This window comes from Podarcis raffonei, chromosome 7 (genome assembly GCF_027172205.1).
Source record: "Podarcis raffonei isolate rPodRaf1 chromosome 7, rPodRaf1.pri, whole genome shotgun sequence".
NCBI lineage: Eukaryota > Metazoa > Chordata > Lepidosauria > Squamata > Lacertidae > Podarcis > Podarcis raffonei.
Window position 1 is genome coordinate 16,094,913 of NC_070608.1, and position 21,032 is coordinate 16,115,944.

A 21,032-nucleotide genomic window follows, 5' to 3' on the forward strand; every position below is an offset into this window, starting at 1 on the left:
TGTCTCCTATCCAGAGCCCCTAATCCTCTACCAATTGCCCGTGTAGGCTGCGTTTTCCAATTTCAACATTGGTTTCAGCCAGTGGCAATGCCTTCCTTTGGTTCGTGGTGTCTCACAGCACAACAAAATGAGGCGATGCAAAGAAGCCAAACTGGAGATCTGGGCTTAATTCCATTCACTTGATCTTTAAGAAACTTTTGTTAGAGAAAAGCATAAATGCCACACTTACAGAAAGCATAAATGGGTTAAGAACTTGTCCATCCAAGTGAAATAGTGCAAACGTTTATATTCAAGGGAGTAACCTGCACAACAGTTAACCACAAATATACATTTTTTCCACACTGAGAACAATGCTTTGGAGGTGCTCTGCAATATAAATACATGTTGCTGAAACAAAATTTATCAATGCAAGAAGCTATTGGCTTTCAAAATCTAAAGCTGTTTCTGAGAAGTGCGGGAGTCTGCAATATAAATTAGATAATATGAGTTTAGACATTGGCACTTTCCAGATCTTGCCTGCAAAAGTTGGAAAGGGACTCCATATTGTTGCAGTAAGACACACAGGACCAGGAGAAGTAAGAAATAAAATCCAAGTTTATACAGCCCACACAGAGTTGAAACAATATGCCTGTTTTGTGCGTGGATCATATGAACTACAGTGCTAATCAATACAGGTATGTATTTTAAAACTGAATATAACTATTTCCCTTGAAGAAACACAAATCGTTTCAAAAAGGAATTTTGATACACAATTTAAATTAAGAGCTGTAAAAAATATTTATATTATCAGTCCAACAAATACCAGATAGAAAGAGCCTGACTTTTGAGATCTATATGGTTATTGAATTAGCTAGTTGTCATGATTTCAGATCCAACCAATTAATATTCCTAGCTTGCCCTTTTTTTTAAAGTACACTTCCATTCTCTGCTAATGTTAAAGCTTTGAGTACATTGCTTACCTAAATTTTTCCTCTTGGGCAAGAAATTTTTCCTCTAAAATGCTTTGAAGATTACAGGTGAAAAGTACAGTTTAAAAACTAAAGCTAGAGCCTTATATAAGGACTGAATGAATATTAAAAGACTCCCCCCCACCTTTCCATAAATTACTTTCTTTTTAAAGTAATAAAAAAGGGGGAAATCAACTTTCTGAAAAATATTACATTTACTGCCTGAATAGACATCAGTTCAGAGCATTAGGAGAACCCACCTAGCATGGCTCCTGAGAAATTGTTAAATGATTTCAAGAGACTTCCACGGAAATCCCACATGGCGATGGACAGATCTCTGGAATCCCAACGCCTCAGAATGGAGCTGCCAGTTCGTGAAAAGAGAGCTAAAAGGGGCTCAGAGTGGTGGCACTTACAGATGTGAAGATCAAGGGAAAGAGGGGAAAATTAATATGGGGTTGGATAAATTTCCTCCCTGGTTTTCCCACTGGAGAAACTGGAAATCTGGGGGAAACATTGATAGAAAAGTTTACACCTTTTCTCTTTCAGAATGGTGAGCTATTTTTATACTGTTTTAGAGGAATACTACTGAAAACCTCCTAGACTCAAGATTCAAAGGCAGCAGTTTGACACTACCCAATGGCCTCAAGAATTTGACTGCAAAACACAACTCAGGGCCAAACCCAGGGAGTAACCCTAGTCCAGCACAGTCCCCACTGCACCTTTTGCCAACCTACAGATGTTGTGGAATGACAACTGATAGGAGCTGGACCAAAACAACATCTGGAGGGTACCAAGTTGCCAAAGGATGCCGCACTGAAATAAATGGAGGTTGTGTTTAGCTGCTGATGTTGGCAGGCCTGCGAACACAGTTAGCTTTCAGGCGGATGCTCGGCGGGTTATCGTTTCATAGCTGCCTCCCTGTGTTTGCGTGTGTGCGAGAGACACAACCCATCTGCAGAGATGTTTGCTTTTCTTGCAAGCAGATGTTTAGCACCAAAAAAAAAAAAAGTACGCAGTTGTCTGCCGACGATAACCCTATTCCATCACTCAACTTTATAATACTATCTGTAGCAGAGGATAACGCTCCCGGGAAATCAGTTAACATAAGCAACTGAAAACTGGAGAAATAAACAAGCAAGTTTTCCCCCACCCTTGTCCAAATATATATATTATATATATATTATATACAAGCATATATAATTATGACATAGACTTCTTGTGTATGTTTGTGTGTGTCAACATCTTAGAAAAATATAAATGTGTTCCAAGCATCCTTTGCAACTCCACAAGTAGTACATCATTTGATCATCGGAACAAGTACGCAAACGAGACGGGATGCCCTTTAGCTGCCTTGTCGCTTCTAGTGCTATAGCTTCCATCTTCGTAGAGCCAGGGTAGTGCTGCACCCATAACACACAGTTGTTGCAAAGGCAAAGATCTGCAGAGGGAGGAAGAAAGCGCCAGGTGAGTTTTCCTGTAGAAAATTGGCTGTTCCACTAGATTTCAAATCCCTCTTTCCTCCCAGTCAGAAACTCAGATATAAAAGCTAATCACCACATGGCTCCTTAAATCAAGGTTATGGTTGCCACAACAGAATGCTTTTTGCAGTGAGATTTATTATATTATTATTATTATTATTATTATTATTATTATTATTATTATTGTCATACATTGGATCTCAAACGCCTTGGCTCCCAAACAAATCGACTCTCGAACGATCAAAACCCGGAAGTGAGTGTTCCGGTTTTTGAACTATTTTTGGAAGCTGAACAATGCTTCAATGAACAATGAAGTTGAAAAATCTACATAAGACATTCAAAACCCCCTAAAAACTCTGAAACCCCATTTTAAAATACAATATACTCCTATAGAGACTCCTTATACTGCGTTTAAAACCAGAATTGCATTTGTGTAGAAAGTGTTTCTCAGACCTGGCCTTTATAACCCTATACCTTCTTCCAGAAGGCAGAAGCTGAAAGAGATCATTTCCGGGGTGCGTACTATCCTGCGCTATCTCTGCAGCTTTCTTATGGCACCTGGAAGCATAGATTTGATCCAAGGTGGGAAGAGTGCACCCAATTATTCTCTCCGCAGTCTTTACAACCCTGGACAGCATTGTTTTTCCCCTGACCGTGCAGCTCCCAAACCACACACACAGACCATAAGTTAATACACTCTCAACAGTACAATGGTAAAATGCCATCAACAGGTCCTTTGAGAGATTGTTTTTCTGGAGGATTCTCAGAAAATATGCTGTGCTCTCTTCATCAGGTCTTTGCTGTTTTCTCCCCAGGTTAGGTCATCTCTCAACTCCATTCCCAGAAATCAAAACACCGAGACCTGTTCCGTATATTAATCAACTGGTTTCCCCCCCCCATTATGTTTTATTGTAATTTTATTGGTGTTAGCTGCACTGAGCCTGGCTCTGGCCAGGGTATAAATTATTATTATTATTATTATTATTATTATTATTATTATTATTATTAATGACCCCAACATTGGCCACAGTGGCTTGCCTACCTCAGTGGAGAGCTTCATGCTCCGGCACCGGGGGCGGGGCAGAGAGCAGGTGGGGTCGGGGCACACCGCCTGCAGGGGCGTGGAGCCCAGCGCAGGGGGGGGGGCAGGGAACAGCCGCGATGGCACCCTACTGGGATTATGCTGCCGGGGGGCATGCGCTCTCCCCCCCCCCCGCACTCCTCTTCCTCCGCCAGTGGCCCACCTCTTTCTCAAAGCTTTAGGCAGGAGTCCTGCTCTCTCTTCCCACCCCTCACGTAAAAGAGCACTTAAAACATCATCACTTTAAAAGGAAATAATGGGAAGAGCAACACATTTTTAAAGACCTGCAAAATTGCGCCAATTGGGTTGGTGGGATAGTAAAGTATTCCTCAGGTTTCACAAAGGAAAAGTGTGTGTGTGTGTGTGGAGAGAGAGAGAGAGAGAAATCTTGCTGGGAGATTCCCTGCATAACATGTTCTTTGATCTACCTGTTCATCAACGCCATTAAGGTGAGTCACCCTAAAATAATGTGGATGACATCAACTTTGGTTATATAAGTTTGGCATTAATTCTCAACCTGAAACCACTCCAAGGGTTAAAGGGAAAATGTATAATCCAGGTTTCTTTCTAACGTTGGGACTGTGCTCCATAGATTGCTTAATGGCTTTGATGTCTCCCTAATGCCTTGGTAATAAAGCAAATCTATCTGAGCACCAGCCCCACCAAGTTCAAAGTGTATCCTTACGTAAGCATGCTTAGCAATGCAACCCAGGTTTTGTTCTTATTAAAAGATAACTAATCCTTGATTGCGAATGATATTCGCACCTTTTGGGTCACAAGGAACCAGGGCAGTGACTCAAGTGGATGTCCAAGCAGACATTGAGGATTTAGCCTTACTATATGTTTTAGACAGGTTTAACTAGTCATGGATCCCTGCAAAGAATCTTGGGTGTTGTAGTCTGGTGAAATATTAGTATTCTCTAGTATGTCATTCTCAGAAACATTGCAAAAGGAGTACTTTACACAGCACATTTCAGATGTTGTGGGACTCCAAGTCCCAATGGCCAAGGATGATGGGAGTTGTAGTCCAACAGAATCTGGAGGACGCCATGTTGGCTACCCCTGACTTATAGCTTCCAGGGTTTCCTGGAGAGGAGAAATGATTACTAATCTGCACTGTGTGTCCTCAAAGGAAGCACATCGACTTTAGGGGTGGATTGAGGACTGGAGTACTATAGAAGCCATAATGGGAGGGAGAAAGCTCAAGAGGACCCGTTGAAGAAACAGACAAGGGACAGGAGGAGAACCATGGATAGTCATGTGTCAGCGTTTGGATGGCCAAGCATCGCCAGAAATGGCCCGTGTGCCAAGCATGAATGGGGAAGGGGGCCCAAGAAGCCTGGCTGGACATTAGAGAAATGCTCCAGCCCTCCCCACAGCCTCTCAGGGGAAGGAGCGTGGCTCAGTGGAGAAGCACATACATTCCTCAGAGAAGGTCGCAGGTTTAATAGCTGGCACTTCCTGGTAAAGGGATCGTGTTATAGGAAGTGGTGGGATAGATGCTGGAGGGTTGCTGCCTGTCCGAGCAAGGTGCACTGGGCTTGATGGGCAAAGAGCATGGGCCAAAATAAGGCAGCTTCCTATGTAGCTAAGAGGGTCAGTCGCAACTCCTAAGGGGGCACAGCTCCTCTCCCTGCCCTGCCCCCAATTTAAGCACTGCAAAAGTGGCACAGGCAGCAGTAGTGAAGAGCAGTAGCTTGACCCATAGGGTAAGCTCAGCATCAATTCAGCTCCACATTATGGATTTCCTACTCACTCTTGCTCTGTTAACCTGTTTTGCAGCTTCGTACACCACAGGCAAAACCACCAGGGTGTGGTGTTCTTTCTCTTTCCCTCCCTCCCTCTCATCCATAGCACTCACACTTGCCAAAAAAAGCCTGGTCATCACTAGTCAAGACTTCCCAAACAAGGAAGTGTCATAATCCTGACACTATACAGCAGGGACGTCCAACTTCCAAGAGACTCACAGTATTTTTTAAAAAAAACTGGCAGTGATCTACCCATTGTCATTGGAGGATGGACCAGAGTTATTGAGCTTTTTTTGAGAAGCTAAGGTTGTTGAGGGACGCGGATGGCGCTGTGGGTTAAACCACAGAGCCTAGGACTTGCCGATCAGAAGGTTGGCGGTTCGAATCCCCGCGATGGGGTGAGCTCCCGTTGCTCAGTCCTAGCTCCTGCCAACCTAGCAGTTCGGAAGCATGTCAAAGTGCATGTAGATAAATAGGTACCGCTCTGGCGGGAAGGTAAACGGCGTTTCCGTGCGCTGCTCTGGTTCGCCAGAAGCGGCTTAGTCATGCTGGCCACATGACCTGGAAGCTGTACGCTGGCTCCCTCGACTAGTAAAGCGAGATGAGCACCGCAACCCCAGAGTCATCCGCGACTGGACCTAATGGTCAGGGGTCCCTTTACCCTTTACCTTTACCAAGGTTGTTTTAGGAAGCAAAAGTTGTTGAACTTTTTTGAGGGGGAGGGAGATCGACCTGGGGGGTGGCGATCGACCTGGGACACCCCCGTGATCTACAGGTAGATCGCGATCTACCTGTTGGAAATGCCTGCTATACAGCAACTAAGATTCTGACAGAGAGCAGAAAGAACCAGCTGCATCAGGAAAACCAGCAGTGCAAGCCATGGAGGGGTTGAACCCAGGTTTAGGCCTGGACTTCAAGCCTGAGCTGCAACCTCTCCAACCCGAGGCCTTCAAACTACCAGTGGTGGAGCATGCTTTAACTGCGCCTAAAGCGCATGTGTGTGCCCAGGGAGGGGGACGCGAAGCAGAAGGAACCTGTTGCATGACATACCAGCGCTCACCGCCAGAGCGACACCAGGCCTGTGCCACTTTGTGAAGCTTTGGAAAGCGGCTAGGAGAGGGCAGCCTGAGAAGAACGCCATGCGCCCCTTGCATGTAGTTTCGTCCCCAAGGAGCTGGGATCGAAGGGCGCAAGGCTGTTGCGTCCTTTTCGCTCCGCCCTCCCTGAGCCAGCCCTGCTTTGATCAGATTCCAGCCTCACAAGATAGAACAGGGCTGGCTCGGGAACAGTGGTGTGAGCAGCACGCCCCCCCAATGCACCTGGGAAATCACCCTGGCAGCCTCCCCCACCTGCAAACCACCAGAGACACCAACCAATAAGTTGTTCTTCCCTGAGAAAGCTGCCCCTTGCACACTGAGCACCTCAAACTGCCTGATGCCTTCTCAGCAGGCGATGTCCAAGAGTGCTTTCCAATAAATAATAATAATAATAATAATATTTTATTATTTATACCCCACCCATCTAGCTGGGTTTCCCCAGCCACTCTGGGCGGCTTCCCACAAAACAGTAAAATACAATAATTCATTGAATATTAAAAGCTTTCCTAAACAGGGCTGCCTTCAGATGTCTTCTCAAAGTTTGTTAGTTATTTTTCTCTTTTACATCTGGGGGGAGGGCGTTCCACAGGGCGGGTGCCACTACCGAGAAGTCCCTCTGCCTGGTTCCCTGTAACTTGGCTTCTTGCAGTGAGGGAACCGCCGGAAGGCCTTCAGCGCTGGACCTCAGTGTCCGGGCAGAATGATGGAGGTGGAGACACTCCTTCAGGTATACTGCAGGCTCTCTACTTAAAGTGGGCAAAGCTTGGGTAGGGTACTCCCGGTGGAGTACAGGATCAGGTTGAAGGAGCTGGTTTTAACCTTTAAAGCCCATTACGCCTAGGACCCTCATACCTACAGGACCGCCTCTCCTGGTATGCCCCACGGAGGACCTTACGGTCTGCAAATAACAGCATCCTAAAGAATCCGGGCCCCAGAGAGAACAGATTGGCCTCAACCAGAGCCAGGGCCTTTTTGGCCGTGGCCCCGGCCTGGTGGAACACTCTCTCACAAGAGACTAGGGCCCTGCGGGATTTGACATCTTTCCACAGGGCCTGCAAGACGGAGCTGTTCCGCCGGGCCTTTGGTCAGGGTTCAGTCTGACTCATTTTCTCCTTGTATAAGAACAAGCACGAAGGAGGTTCCCAGCCCGCTCACAGGTGCTTATAATATCAGTGGAAAACAGTTGGTAACTGCCTTCAGTTTTAACCTGAAGATTGCCACTTGTCCAGTTTTAATTTTAATTTGTTTGAATTAATTGTGGGATGTATCTTAATGTATTGATCGCTTGTTTTTATGCATTGCCTTACTTGTATGATGTTAGCCACTCTAAGCCTGGCTTTGGCTGGGGAGGGTGTGACATAAATTATTATTATTATTATTATTATTATTATTATTATTATTATTATTCCGGCCTGAAAAAGATTAAATGTGGGCTTCCCCGGGGAAACCTCCAGGACAAAGAAGCTTTAAAGCGTGGACCACTGTCTAGGAACACAACACAAAAGGAAGGCTGGGTAAGCCCTCAAGGCATCGCAGTACAGTGGTACCTCGGGTTACAGACGCTTCAGGTTACAGACTCTGCCAACCCAGAAATAGTACCTTGAGTTAAGAACTTTGATTCAGGATGAGAACAGAAATCGCGGCATGGCGGCAGCGGGAGGCCCCATTAACTAAAGTGGTACCTCAGGTTAAGAACAGTTTCAGGTTAAGAACGGACCTCTGGAACAAATTAAGTTCTTAACCCGAGGTACCACTGTATCCCATCAGAGCCCTCTCATGGTCAGGAGAGGAAGACAGGTCCAAAGGAGAGAGAAGAGGAGGGAGAAACTTGTCCCCTCTCCCCCTTTAAGGATGTGCCTTTACAATACTTACGGCAGCTGCGATGCTCAAGTTGTATTCGTGTTCACTTAGAAGCTTCTCAAAGCTAGTGGTACTGATGTTCCTGGTGGTGTCGAAATTGACGGTGTACTTCACCGGGTGAGAATGCAAAGAGGTGGTTGCCGCTTGCAGTAGAAAGGTCCCAAAATAGCAGACAAAGACACCTGCGTGGTAAATGAAATCCTGAAAAGGAACAAAAATTAAAATAAAGAGTCGGTTCGAGCGGAACAATAAAATAAAAGCAGGATTAATATTTGTTATTAAATTTATACCCCACCTCTGCTCCACAGAGCTCAAGGCAGAGGCACGTGCATCTCGATTTTATCCTCACAACCTCTGAAAGGCTGAAAGACAAGGACTGGCCCAAGGTCACCCAGTGAGCTTCAGGACTTGAGCCTGCCAGGTCCTAGTCAGACACTCTAACCACTACTCCACACAGCCTTTGTCTTTTGAAGCAGGCAGGGCACCACACATGGGTTTTTTCTTTCTGCAGTAGGCTAATTCCTACCCACCCTTCTAGGGAAGCAAGAGGCATTATGCACACCCCTCAGCCGTCCCAGTTTTCCTGTGAAATACTGAAATTACAGAAGCCGTCCCGGCTTCTGATTGGATGGCAGAATGTCCCAATTTCTCCCTCTCAATCCCTGCTACCGCTGAGTTCAGGAAGATCTTTCAGAGCTGTGCTCTCGCATGAGCCTGCTGACTTGCATGGAAGCACAGCACCGAAAGGACCCATTTCCTGATTTTCATCTGAAGAATGTTGGAGGGTTGGTTATCAGAGCTCAAGGGCACATCCCAGCCAAGCAAATATACTTGGGCGTCCAGTGAGGGCTGTGGCCTGAGGAGAATTCTAAGGGCCAGAGACAGCAGCCTAGACGGCCACCTTCGGTGAAAAAAATACAGTCACAGAACCAAGAAATTACACAAAACAAAACAAAAGAATTGCTGTGAAAATCCCTGAAACGAGATGTAATCGACTATAGAATTGAATTAAATAACAAAAATAACAAAAAATTAAGGAAAAATTAACCTAGAATTAAACAAAGACTTTATGAGATGCCGGCTACAAAACTCGTTTCACTGAACCAATCAGTTTCCTCAGAAGGAAATAAAGAATTTTATTAACCTGAAATGATTTTAAGTGATTTCAAACAAACTCAAGAGCAGGGCTGAAACGCTTCCTTGAGTTTACAAAAAAAGGTATAAAAACCTCAATGACAAGTTTTAAACATAGCCCTATTTATGAGAACATTGTAAACCTTAAATGATTTTAAATGATTTCCAGCAAACTAAAGAGCAGGGCTGAAACACTTCCCTGAGTTTACAAAAACGGTTTTTAGAAACACTTACAAAGGAATAAGAGATAAGCTGTTTAGGTTTCAAACAAACTCAAACTTTTGGCCCACAGACCCAAAGTTTCCCAACCTTGATTTATATGGTAGAAACAAAACAGGAATGAACTCAGGGCCTAACCCTGTGTTACAGGGGATGTTGACTGCTGTCAGCCAATGTTCCTTTGGCAACCTTTTGCAAAAGGAAAAATGGGGTGTCGCTGTGCTTAGGGTTTTGGTAGTTGCTCACTCCTGCAGCAGCTACCAAACAATATTGTCGGGAAATGCCAAATGTGTCCCAAATATTTTTTCCCCACCAGGGAAAAGATCAGGGATGGCGTAGGCTGGCAGATTTCCTCCTAACATTTAGCAAACTCCTCAGGTTTGCTTCTTTAGTTTCTCTCATATGAGTGAACAGCTGCTGTTCAACCCTATGGAGAAAAAGTAATGTGTACTGCATTTGAGATAGTTGGAAGGAGAGTGTGGCAAGATTTGTGGTTCCAGTGAGTGGAAACGCAGGCTGTGTGTGTGTGTGTGTGTGTAAATATGTACATAATGTGCCTCTGTGTGAAATCTCACAGAGAACCACTGCAATATCCTTTTTGAATATAAGGCCTTCCCTTCTCACACAGGCACCCACGCCGTCCATCATATAAAAGGGCATTCTCCTGGAGTATGATAGATGAAGCCACAATGCAATTCACAGAAATTCAATTACTGTTCCTGTCTTAGGAACACACAAGGGAACCAGGATCCTTTGAGGAAACAAGCAGTATGTAGTGACCATGGACTAAGGACCACCATTCATCTCCTAGGCCTTCAGATGTCCACTGGGCAACACCTTTGCTCAAAGTTTTGGCCGATGAAGGGACCACATACATCCCATATGAGTAGCCCAGTGTGCGAAGGTCTTTGTGGGTGTTTTCAGAAGGTAGATGATCTCATTTCCTTTACCCGCCTGGAACTTCCTCTGCCCCTTGGCAACCAGTACAATAAAGTTCTCTGTCACTGGTAGAAGAACGGAAACCTTTGCCAGAGGGAAAGGCGTATTATTGTTTTTTAAAAAAAATATTTTGGGGGTCCAAATTCAATAACCCACACTATTATTTCGACACAGACAGAACCAGAAAACCACTGGAACAGAACTGACAAAATGAGGACCCACCCAAAAGGGCGTTGCATTGTGGGACAATTAAAATGGCAGCCGTGCCAGCAAGCCCACTGCTTCTTTCTCCTGATGCCCTCGACACCTCTGGATCACACCCACTAGCTTCTCTATGCCACTCAGCTGTCTTGCCCCTCACAAATGCTATTCAGGGGCAGAGGAAGGGGTGTGTGGTGGGTGTGGGCCACCCCAGGTGTGACCAGGGGTGACAAATGGCGGGCGCCATTCACCATTGGGCCTGCAGCACGCCCGAGCCACACATCTCTCCTGGGAGAGACATGGTGGCTTGGGGGCACGCAGGCTCCGTGCTGCCCAAACAGTCCGCCCGCTGCCTCCCCCCCCAGCTGTAGGGCGGCTGAGTGGGAGGAGGCAGGCAGACTCTGGAGGCCCTGTAATGTTCCCCAACCCTATGGCCGGCTTGCCCTGCCCCTGGGCACACAGTCCCAGGCGCCCGTGCGGCTTCCTCCACCGCTGCTACTACCTCCTCCACTCTGTAACAGAAACAAGGAATCCCAGGTGGAATCTACACACATATAAAAAACATTCTGAAAATGCTTTTTTGCGCATTTTATAAAAAATACATTGAATTTTCCATACAGCTCACCATCAACCGCCTAGTGTCACATTGGATATTGCACTTAAAACATTTTATTCACAGCTGTATAGCAGAGTCCCCAGACTGCCAGAAATTTTTGCCCCTATTCCCTTATTTTTTCCAGTTGCACCACTGAAGAGACTCCATACTAGGACAGACTCTACTGACAGCTCCAATCTTCATAGAGAACAGCTCCCTCACCAGGATTGGCTCCCACTTCAGTGAAACCACTCTAAAGGAAATGTAAGGTAAAGGTACCCCTGACTGTTAGGTCCAGTAGCGGATGACTCTGGGGTTGCGCGCTCATCTCGCTCTATAGGCTGAGGGAGCTGACATTTGTCCACAGACAGCTTCCGGGTCATGTGGCCAGCATGACTAAGCCGCTTCTGGCGAACCAGAGCAGCGCACGGAAATGCCATTTTCCTTCCCGCTGGAGTGGTACCTATTTATCTACTTGCACTTTGTTTGACGTGCTTTTGAACTGCTAGGTTGGCAGGAGCTGGGACCGAGCAACGGGCGCTCACCCCATCATGGGGATTCGAACCGCCGACCTTCTGATTGGCAAGTCCTAGGCTCTGTGGTTTAGACCACAGCGCCACCTGCGTCCCTACATAGGAAATGTAGGTCCTTTTTTAATTTATGCAAAGGAAATGTAGGTTTGAATAAAAAGGATTCTGGGATAAGAAATCAGCTGCTTTTTAAAAAAATAAGACCTTTTGCAGACACGGAAATGACAGGGATATGTGCTATAAAGTGTGGGATAAACATAGGAAACTGCCTTATCTCAAGTCAAACCATCTAGCTCAGCATTGTTTACTGCGGCTGGCAGCAGTTTTCCAGGGTTTCAGGTGGGAGGAGGTGTGCCCAGCCCCACCTGGGGATGCCAGGGATTGAACACACAGTCTTGTGCATGCGAAGAAGATGCTCTACCATCAAGCTGTGGTCCTTCCGTCATTAACAATGGATGAATGGGAAGACGTATAACCACCAAACAAACAAATGAGGATGAATGCTCATTGCTGTTTATCTTCTCCGCAGACAAATAAAAACAAACCATGAATACAGACTGGGCCTTCTCTAACCACTGCATGAGCTTTGTGCAAGTGGTTCGGGATGAATGCTGAACAAACAGGTTGTATGAAGGAGCCCAAAGTGTGCGATGAAAGGCAATATGGCAATATGGCTAACTCTATGCTGCAAAATTGATGCAAAGGCCCGACGTAATTTAGGAATGGTTCCCTGGTGTGGGACGTACAGCAGGCAGGCCTGGACCTGCATTTTTAGCTGACACAAATTAAGTGCCTGGTGTAAAACAAAGGTCAAACGAGCAAACAATTCTCCATGGCACTGCAGACTGGGGCGTGTTGTGCAGGAGAAGCCTGAAATCTGCAATAGAGCCATGGGCCTTTCTTGTTTGCTGTGCAAGCAAGGAAAGGATGAATGCAAACATACACAGAGGTGTTTGTGGCTTTCCAGATCAAAAGTGCTTTCAGAGTGCTCCCACTCTGCGCACACACAACAGGCAAAGAGATGAATATAATGCCACAACAACACCGAAGGAACGCCCAAATAAACCACCAGGGTTCCATCTCTGCAGGCATGGCGTAAACATTGAGGAGTAGGCGTTGACAAGCCTATCCCCAGCTGAAATCTGCTTCCATTGAAACTAATGGCATTGTTCACTCCCGGGAGTGATAGAATTTCTAAGTGCTTCGATTTGGGTCTGAAAGGTTTAAAATCTCTCTAGTGGCCCTGTAGCATAGTGCGGTCTTGAAAGCTGCTCTCCTCTGCTAGTTTGCACAGCCTCCACAGAGTTTCTGGGTTGCCGCCCATATTAGTCCTACTCTGAGTAGACTCACTGGAATGAATGCCCATAAAGTAGTCAGTTTCATAACATGCCTGGGTCTGCTCTGAGCAGGAGCAGCATTGTAGACAATCCAGTGTCCACAGTACTTCAAGAGCAACACTAGGTGCCCTCCAGATTGTAGAACCGTAGAATTGTAGAGTCTGAAGGCACTCCAAGAATCATTTAGTCCAGTGATGGCCAACCTTGGCCCTCCCACTGATTCGGGACTACAATTCCCATCATCCCTAGCTAACAGTACCAGTGGTCAGGGATGATGGGAATTGTAGTCCCAAAACAGATGGAGGGCCAAGTTTGGCCATCACTGATTTAGTCCAACCCCCTGCAACAGAGAAATCTCAGCTAAAGCATCCATAATAGATGACCATCCAACCTCTGCTTGAAAAGCTCCATGTTACTTGACTCCAGCTCTCATCATCTCCCAGCTCGTGGTCAGGGATGAAGGGCATTACGGATGCAACATCTGGAGAACATCACCCTGGCTACCCATCGGGAGGGTTTGACTTCCTTAAGAGCAAAGCATTTTTGTGGACCTGATCAGATGACATAAAACTGCATCAGCAATTTCTATCCACCCTCGTTCCAGAATATTAGCATCCCAAGCAATCATGCTCACAGCCATAGCAATATAGCTTTCCCCAAACCTGGGTCTCCAGATGTTTTTGGACCACAACTCCCATCATCCCCAGCCAGTATAGGCAAATGTCTGGGATGATGAGAGTTGTAACCTAACAATGTTTGAGGACCCAGGAAGGCTCCTTTAAGTCTTCCTGGACATCAACTAGCCAGCCAAGGGCATGCATGTTCCCTTATGGCAGCATCAAGTTATGACTTGCATAAGTATGAATGAATCATCACAGAACAATCCCCATGGAGAGGAGTAGCCAGTGTCATTTTAAATGCACTTTTCCCAGTTGAGAGAGTTCACACATTCAGCAAAGAGCCGTGATGTGATAAGTGATGAACTCACACTTGTGAATCAGCGGTGATGTGCAGTTTACAGGAAATTTTGAATTGGAATATGGTAATTCGCACTGTAAAATTTTCACTTTGAAAGGGTGGTTTCCTCCCCCGATGCCTTAGAAGAGAGGTAGCCAATGTTGTGCCCTTCGTACGTTGTTTGACTACTAGAAGCGATCTAATGTAGCATGTTTATTTTACTTGTGCTCAGTAAACAAAGCTAAAAGCTTTGAAACAGCCAAGACTTGCCTAGCACTGTATCTGCAACTGACATCTATTCGTTACTGATGAATACATGAAATGGAAAATGTTCCGCCCCGCGTAACTGCTAATTAGTTGTGAAAGATGCACAACTTTTCCTCCTAATAAAGCAGAGATTTACAAAATGCTAATAGGAAAGTGTGGCCATCACATTGTCACCTTGGAGCTATTTGCATGCATCATAATAAACTAAATTGTTTCAGCATTAATTTATGCATTTGTTGAAGAAATCAGGTGCTCTAAGATGCAAGGAGAGTCTTCTTTCCAATGTTGCACTAGGGGTTTAAATAAAAAAGGCATGTCCCCCGCCCTCTCACACAAGAACGGATACCTCTCTTAAAAATTGAAGTTTATCATCCATCATCATCATTTTTAATTTGTATACTGTCTTTCTATCTTACAATACTCAAGGCGGTTTACAAGCTGAAGAAACAAAAAATGGACATCTTATAACAATCTAATGCAATACAAAAATGTGATAATAAAACATAACTTTAAAATAGTAACCGATATAAAAAAAGTAAAATTCAACATCATTAGAATAGTATTAAATAATAATATCCATGGCTTTGGGAGATACTTATACAAAATAAAACATCTATATCTATACCTCTAAGTCTATGCCTATATCTAACTATCTGCTTTGATTTAACTGGAGGGACATTTTAAGTAATTTCTGATTGATATGCATCCATTACTTGGGAGTGAAAACATACAAAATATTGAGCTGTAAATGTTAAGAGCCCTAGGGGGGCTAAAAGGTAGGTAAAGGTAGAGGACCCCTGGACAGTTAAGTCCAGTCAAAGGCGACCATGGGGTATGGTTCTCATCTTGCTTCAGGCTGAGGGAACCAGCGTTTGTCCACAGACAGCTTTCTGGGTCATGTGGTGGGCATGACTAAACTGCTTCTGGCGCAATGGAACACCGTGACAGAAGCCAGAGTGCATGGAAACACTGTTTACCTTCCCACCACAGTGGTACCTATTGATCTACTTGCACTGGCATGCTTTCGAACTGCTAGGTTGGCAGGAACTGGGACAGAGGAACGGGAGCTCACCCCGTCACGAGGATTCGAACAGCCGACCTTCCGATCAGCAAGCCCAAGAGGATCGGTGGTTTAGACCACTCTCTCACCTGTGGGATCCCAGGACCTGGGAGAACAAGGTTCAAAACTTACTGGGCGGCAGTGGGCCACTCTCTGCTTCTTATCCTAGCCTACCCCACAGGGATGTCGTAAAATGCAGAGAGGGGTGAACCATGTATGTCACCACCTTCAGTTCCTTGGTGGGGTTGAAATCAAATAAATAAAATGTGTTTTTTCTAGCTTTGTTGTTTTGTACCTGCTAACAAACCTGAAACTGCATCTGCAAATTGGGTCCAACTTTCCAGAGAATGTTACAGCCCCCGAAGACACTGCTATTAACTGATTTCTATTTAATAATAATAACAACGACAATGTGCTGCCTTTTAAATGCTTACCAAACGGTTCCAATCAATTGCGATTCTTTCTCTGTAACTGAAGAGGAAAACGCAGAGGAAGGAGATGGAGGTGAAGCAGGCCGTCACCGACACAAACATCACCCAGCCCTGCAGCAGCGGCAGAGGGACGTGGGTGGCGGATACTAAAATCCAGACAAGTGCTCCGAACAGCTGAGAACACAAAAGGAAAACACAAAACAAAAGAAGGTCTGAAAACCGAAACGTATGTGCACAATAATCACACTGTATTTACAAAATATGTGTCGTCCCGGACTTCAGAGAGTCACCGTTTGCCAGAAGTGAGGCTTCTCTCACTTCCTGGAACATTGCCACTCCATTCTGAATATAGGAAGCAATAGCTAGACAACTGATGTGGGCAGCACATGCCATGCACTAGGTTCAAGGCTTTTGTGTTGATAGACAAAGCCCTGAACGATTTGGGTCCAGGATACCTAAGCCTAAGATTTGCCCCCAAAAAAATCCACGCCTGGAGCCATGGGCCCTCTGGCACTCCCCACCCACCCACTAATCCTCTGGTTTATGGTGGATGCAGTAATCTCCTGGCCAGGGATCAAATGACACAGACTGCAGGGTGGTCATTCTCAGGCCCTTTGGAAGGGCAAAGCGAATGCTTGGAAGAGGAAACACGGAATACTTTGTAGGACTAAGCCAAAACGGAACGGCTCGGTTTTTTGCTAGCGCTTCTGCACACCCTGAAAAGCACACCTTTCCCCCTGTTATTTTTCCCCCAGGGAAGGCAGGAAAGGGTGCAGCAGTGCCTGGGTGTGCATGAGAAGAAATGTCCCTGTTTCCAAGGCAACTGGACCAATGATCCTTGTCATGCTGTGAGAGGAATCGCTGCATCCTGCCAGGGAGCCTTGCCTTGGCTGCCTCAGCAACGGAGATACGCTCGTGGGCTATGTGGAGTTGGGGTGTCATCATGCTCGCTGTGTGATCCCTGATTGGTTGGAGAAAAGAGCGGAGCTGAAGGAGCAGCAGGGAAGGGGGAACCTGCCAACTGCGAAGAAGGTAGGGCATTTTGGTGAACCATTTCCACCAAGAACACTTTTGCAGGCAGAAATTAAGCGCAAACCCATTTTATTACATACTTCTATCTCTCTATTCCTCCAGGGAGCTCAAGGAGGCATTTGCAGGGTTCTCAGACAGTCTCCCATTCAGGTGCTAACCACACCTGTTTAATTTCAGCCAAACTGTGTGCTCCTTCTGCCCATGCCCTGAACTTGCTGTATGTAGGAACTGTCCTGGGTTTGTTAGGCCTTGTAATAAACTTCTCAATGGTAAGAGCAGCTTCCCAATTATTTAGGAGGCTGGTGAGCTGTACCTCACTATAGGTCTTCAAGCCATCAGTCAGGGATGCCCTAGCTCTGTTTTTCTTGTGTTAAGCAGGGGGTGGACTAGATGGTTTTTGATACCTCTGTCAATTCCATGGCTCTATGACCAGGTGCAGGGGAACCTTTGGCTCTCTGGCTGTTGCTGAACAACTCCCATCATCCCTGGTCAATGCTGTCAAAAGCTGTTGGGAGTTGTAGTTCAGCACTGCCTGGAGGGCCAAGGGTTCCCTGCACTGCAGTAGACACTGTCCAGTCCACTGAGCCAGTGTGGTGTAGTGGTTAAGAGCAGTGGGCTCGTAATCTGGTGAACTGGGTTCGATTCCCCGCTCCTCCACATGCAGCTGCTGGGTGACCTTGGGCCAGTCACACTTCTCTGAAGTCTCTCAGCCCCACTCACCTCACAGAGTGTTTGTTGTGGGGGAGGAAGGGAAAGGAGAATGTTAGCCGCTTTGAGACTCCTTAGGGTAGTGATAAAGCGGGATATCAAATCCAAACTCCTCTTCTTCTTCTTCTTCTTCTTCCATGATCTTGCTTGGATAATTTACTAACTCCACCACCTATCTGCATGATCCTGTGCTCCTGTTTTACGCCTTCTGTCTCTTGGGCTCTGCAAGGCGTTTGCTTCCCAGTCACTAAATATTTATGACCCTACTAAGCAAACAAGGAGGGAACTTACTTTCGATCTCAAAGAGGGAAACGCTGTTCTGCTCTTAATCACTTGCTTATTCTGGAAAACTCTAGGCACATACAAGATAATCCTATGCATGTTTACTTGGGAGTAGGTCCCAGCGCATTCAATGGGGCTTACACCCAGGTTATTTGCATAGGAATTTGCAGCTTCGGATTTCAAGCAGGCAATCTTGCTCCATATCCCTGCATCTCTACCAAGAGAGAGCAACACAAAGTCAATTCATTTCACAATTGCTCCCTGTCTCTAAGGAGTTACAATTCTGGAGTGCAAGAGACAAGTGTCCACACAAACAACGTATGGATCGCTTCAGTATAGTCTAGGCGTACTTTATTTACTTGTGAACCAGCAAGCGTTTTAATTGCTGTAGCAAACAATTAGCATGCAAACTTGTACAGGAAACATGAATTTTAAAGAGAAGGGAGAGAACAGATTGAAATCCATTACTGAAATTATTTGTGTGTGTGCAGCGGTGGGAGAGAGCTCAATGAATCTACCCTACAATCAAATGGCAGGTTTTAAGAGAGGGAAGCCTGTGACTGGATTTCCAGTTTGGCTTGTTAGGCAAATGGTATATGACGGACTGTCCATTTTGTGAATCACATTCTGGATTTAAAGCGCCTTCATGGGCTACCATCCTTTGGGGGGTGGGCAGTGTTTGTCTTTAGCAGGTCCAGGGATGTGGGTAACAGGGAGTGGAAGCATCATGGAGCTGAGCGCATGAGGAAGAATGAAGTTCAGGAAGGCGCATGCGTGATCCCGAGAAATAATGAGAGCAGGTGAGACTAGTAGGGAGAGGTGTTCCTGTAATGTGGGTGTGTCTGAGGAAGGTGTAGCAGACTGGGTACATCCACACAGGTGAGAATAAGAAAACAAACAAGGTTGCCAACCCGGTTCTTTGGCTGGGCTCCTATGGATTTTAACAGCTGCATAGAAGGAAGAAATTTTTCTGGTTGCTGCGGGAAATGCCAGCTCTTGAATTTTTGCATGCCGTTACAGGAGCCGTGCCAGGGGAACTCTGAAACTAAACCTGGCTTAGCAATGTCTATGATAGCACCGAAGAGGGCTGGAGAACCTGTGGACCACAATTTCCATCATCCTCGGCCACTAGCTATCCTAGCTAGGGCTAAGTCCAACCACATTTGGGCAGGCAGAGTTCGCTATCCATGGTACAAGAAGGTTGCAATCTGTAGTTGCGATGAGCCACACCCAAGACTGGCTGTCACCACACATTCTGCGGCTGCTTTGACAACAAGCCAGTTAACCTTGAATGGAATGGGTGTATGAACTGGTCAGGATGAGAGAGTTGCAGTGGAGGGATGCAACAGCTGCTGAAATTTCCTCTTCTATGGAGTGCCCTGTCTCTTTTGCATCTGGCCACCTTGGGAAGGCTGGATGGGGGGGGAGAGGGATTTGTGGGGAAGGGCCATAGCCCAGAAGCAGAGCTTTGGATGGATGCATAATGTCAGAGGTTAAGGTCTTGGCTCCTAGTTACAAGATCTCTGACTTTTACTTGAGACCCTGGAAAGCTGCTGCTATTCAGACAGCGTGGGGCTTATATAGATGAGCACCACATAATCAGGCAAGACAGGAAGCTTTTAACTAAGATGGCATGGGTCCAAGTAAGACGTGTAGGGTTGGGAAGAGAAATAAGTATTAAGTGAGCAATTAAGGGGGCTCTACGAATGAGGTTGTGTTGCATGATTTAAACCCATAACTGGCCCTAATGCCATTTCAAAGACCAAGTAAACATGGAACATCGATTGAAGACTATATAATTTTTTTAAAAATCCAAATCAAGGAGGAAATGCGAAAAGCTGTAGCTAGGAAAGATTTGAGGGAATAGATAAACACAATTCTAAGAAGTGGTTAGGGAATCTCATGACTAACAGCTGTGTTTGGTAAGCGGCAATCGAACAGGTACAACTTTCACCCTGGTGTTATTTTAGATATTTCTCTCTCTCTCTCTCTCTCTCTCTCTCTCTCTCTCTCTCTCACACACACACACACACACACACACACACTTGTATTCCACCTTTCTTCCATGGAAAAACTCAAGGTGGGGTTCCATCTTGGCAATGACCAGGTGCAGCTCTGCTAAATTCCAGCAAACTATGTGCCCTGGTTTGAGAGGGGAAGAGGGGCAGGTGTGGGACAGTCATGTCACCTGGTGCATTTCTGCAAGAGAAGTGCTAGGAAGAGAAAAAGCATGCATGGGAAACCTATATTTTTCAACCAATGTTAAAAACTGCAACTGGTGGTGGTTGTTTTTTTTAGCGCCCAGCGAGGCAACACAACTGCATAAAATCCCCTCCGGCACAATCATGGCAGAGAGATCCCGGAGTGCTTTCTTTCTGCCTCCCACTTGTTGCTGCCGCCCCGATCGCCTCTCCTCCCACCCGCGCTCCCCCACTTACGATCTCCAGGCAGATGAAGGCCCCCGAGTAGGTGCGCAGGATCTCCAAGCCGGAGGGCAGGGTGATGCGCGGCGGCGGGTAGTAGGCGGTGGCGTTGGGGGGCGGTGGCATGGCGCCCCCTCGGGAGGAGATCATGGTTCCTCCGGGGTAGGTGGGGGGGATCCCAGAGCAGGGATCGAGCGATCGGGCGAAGGAGGGAGGGAGGGAGAGAGAGAGAGAGGCAGCAGAAGCGGCGGCGGCGGCAGCAGCAGCAGGAGCCCCTGACGTGGCCGCGGCCAGGTAGGGAAGGAAGAAGGAGGGACCAGAAAGGGAAGCGCGGAGGCGCAGGTGGCGGGCCGGGAGAGTGTACTTGCTGGGCGCCGCCCCGCCGATCCCCCGCCCCCTTTCGCCGATCGCCGACGCGGCCTTGGCGCCCACCTTCCCGCGTCCGGTGCCGAGCTAGAGGGGGCTCCGTCTTGATCAAGGCAACGCAAACACACGTGCGCGCGCATGCACACACACGCGCTTCTTCCACACGTCTCTTTAATCAAGGCAAAGCGTGTGCTCGGCGCTGTACAGGCTGACACAGACTTGGCCTGCGTCAATCTTGGCCGTCTTTAAGCACCGAGTCCTTTTTAAGGGGTTTTTTTTCTGGAGGGGGCATCCCTGGTGCCCGATTTGTGTTGGGGGGGAAGGCTAGGAAAGAAGG

At 46.5% G+C, this 21,032-nt stretch overlaps 1 protein-coding gene across 1 annotated transcript; it reads right to left on the minus strand.

Moving 5' to 3' along the window:
* Positions 1-1,309: 1,309 nt before the first annotated feature.
* On the minus strand, positions 1,310-20,822 carry MAL2 (mal, T cell differentiation protein 2). The gene is made up of 4 exons (XM_053395389.1): positions 20,345-20,822; positions 15,888-16,058; positions 8,227-8,415; positions 1,310-2,388 (listed from the first exon to the last, which is right to left on the minus strand). Exons 1-4 carry the CDS (start codon positions 20,477-20,479, stop codon positions 2,317-2,319), a joined length of 567 nt encoding a protein of 188 aa, XP_053251364.1. The 5' UTR covers positions 20,480-20,822; the 3' UTR covers positions 1,310-2,316.
* Between the last annotated feature and the right edge of the window lie 210 nt (positions 20,823-21,032).

Coding starts and splice junctions, on each gene's coding strand:
- MAL2 (XM_053395389.1), bottom strand. CDS start 20,479: ATGATCTCCTCCCGAGGGGGCGCCATGCCACCGCCCCCCAACGCCACC. Junction 8,416..15,887: donor CAATTGATTGGAACCGTTTG/GTAAGCATTTAA, acceptor GTTCCTTTTCAG/GATTTCATTTACCACGCAGG. Junction 2,389..8,226: donor ACTTGAGCATCGCAGCTGCC/GTAAGTATTGTA, acceptor CTCCCTCTGCAG/ATCTTTGCCTTTGCAACAAC.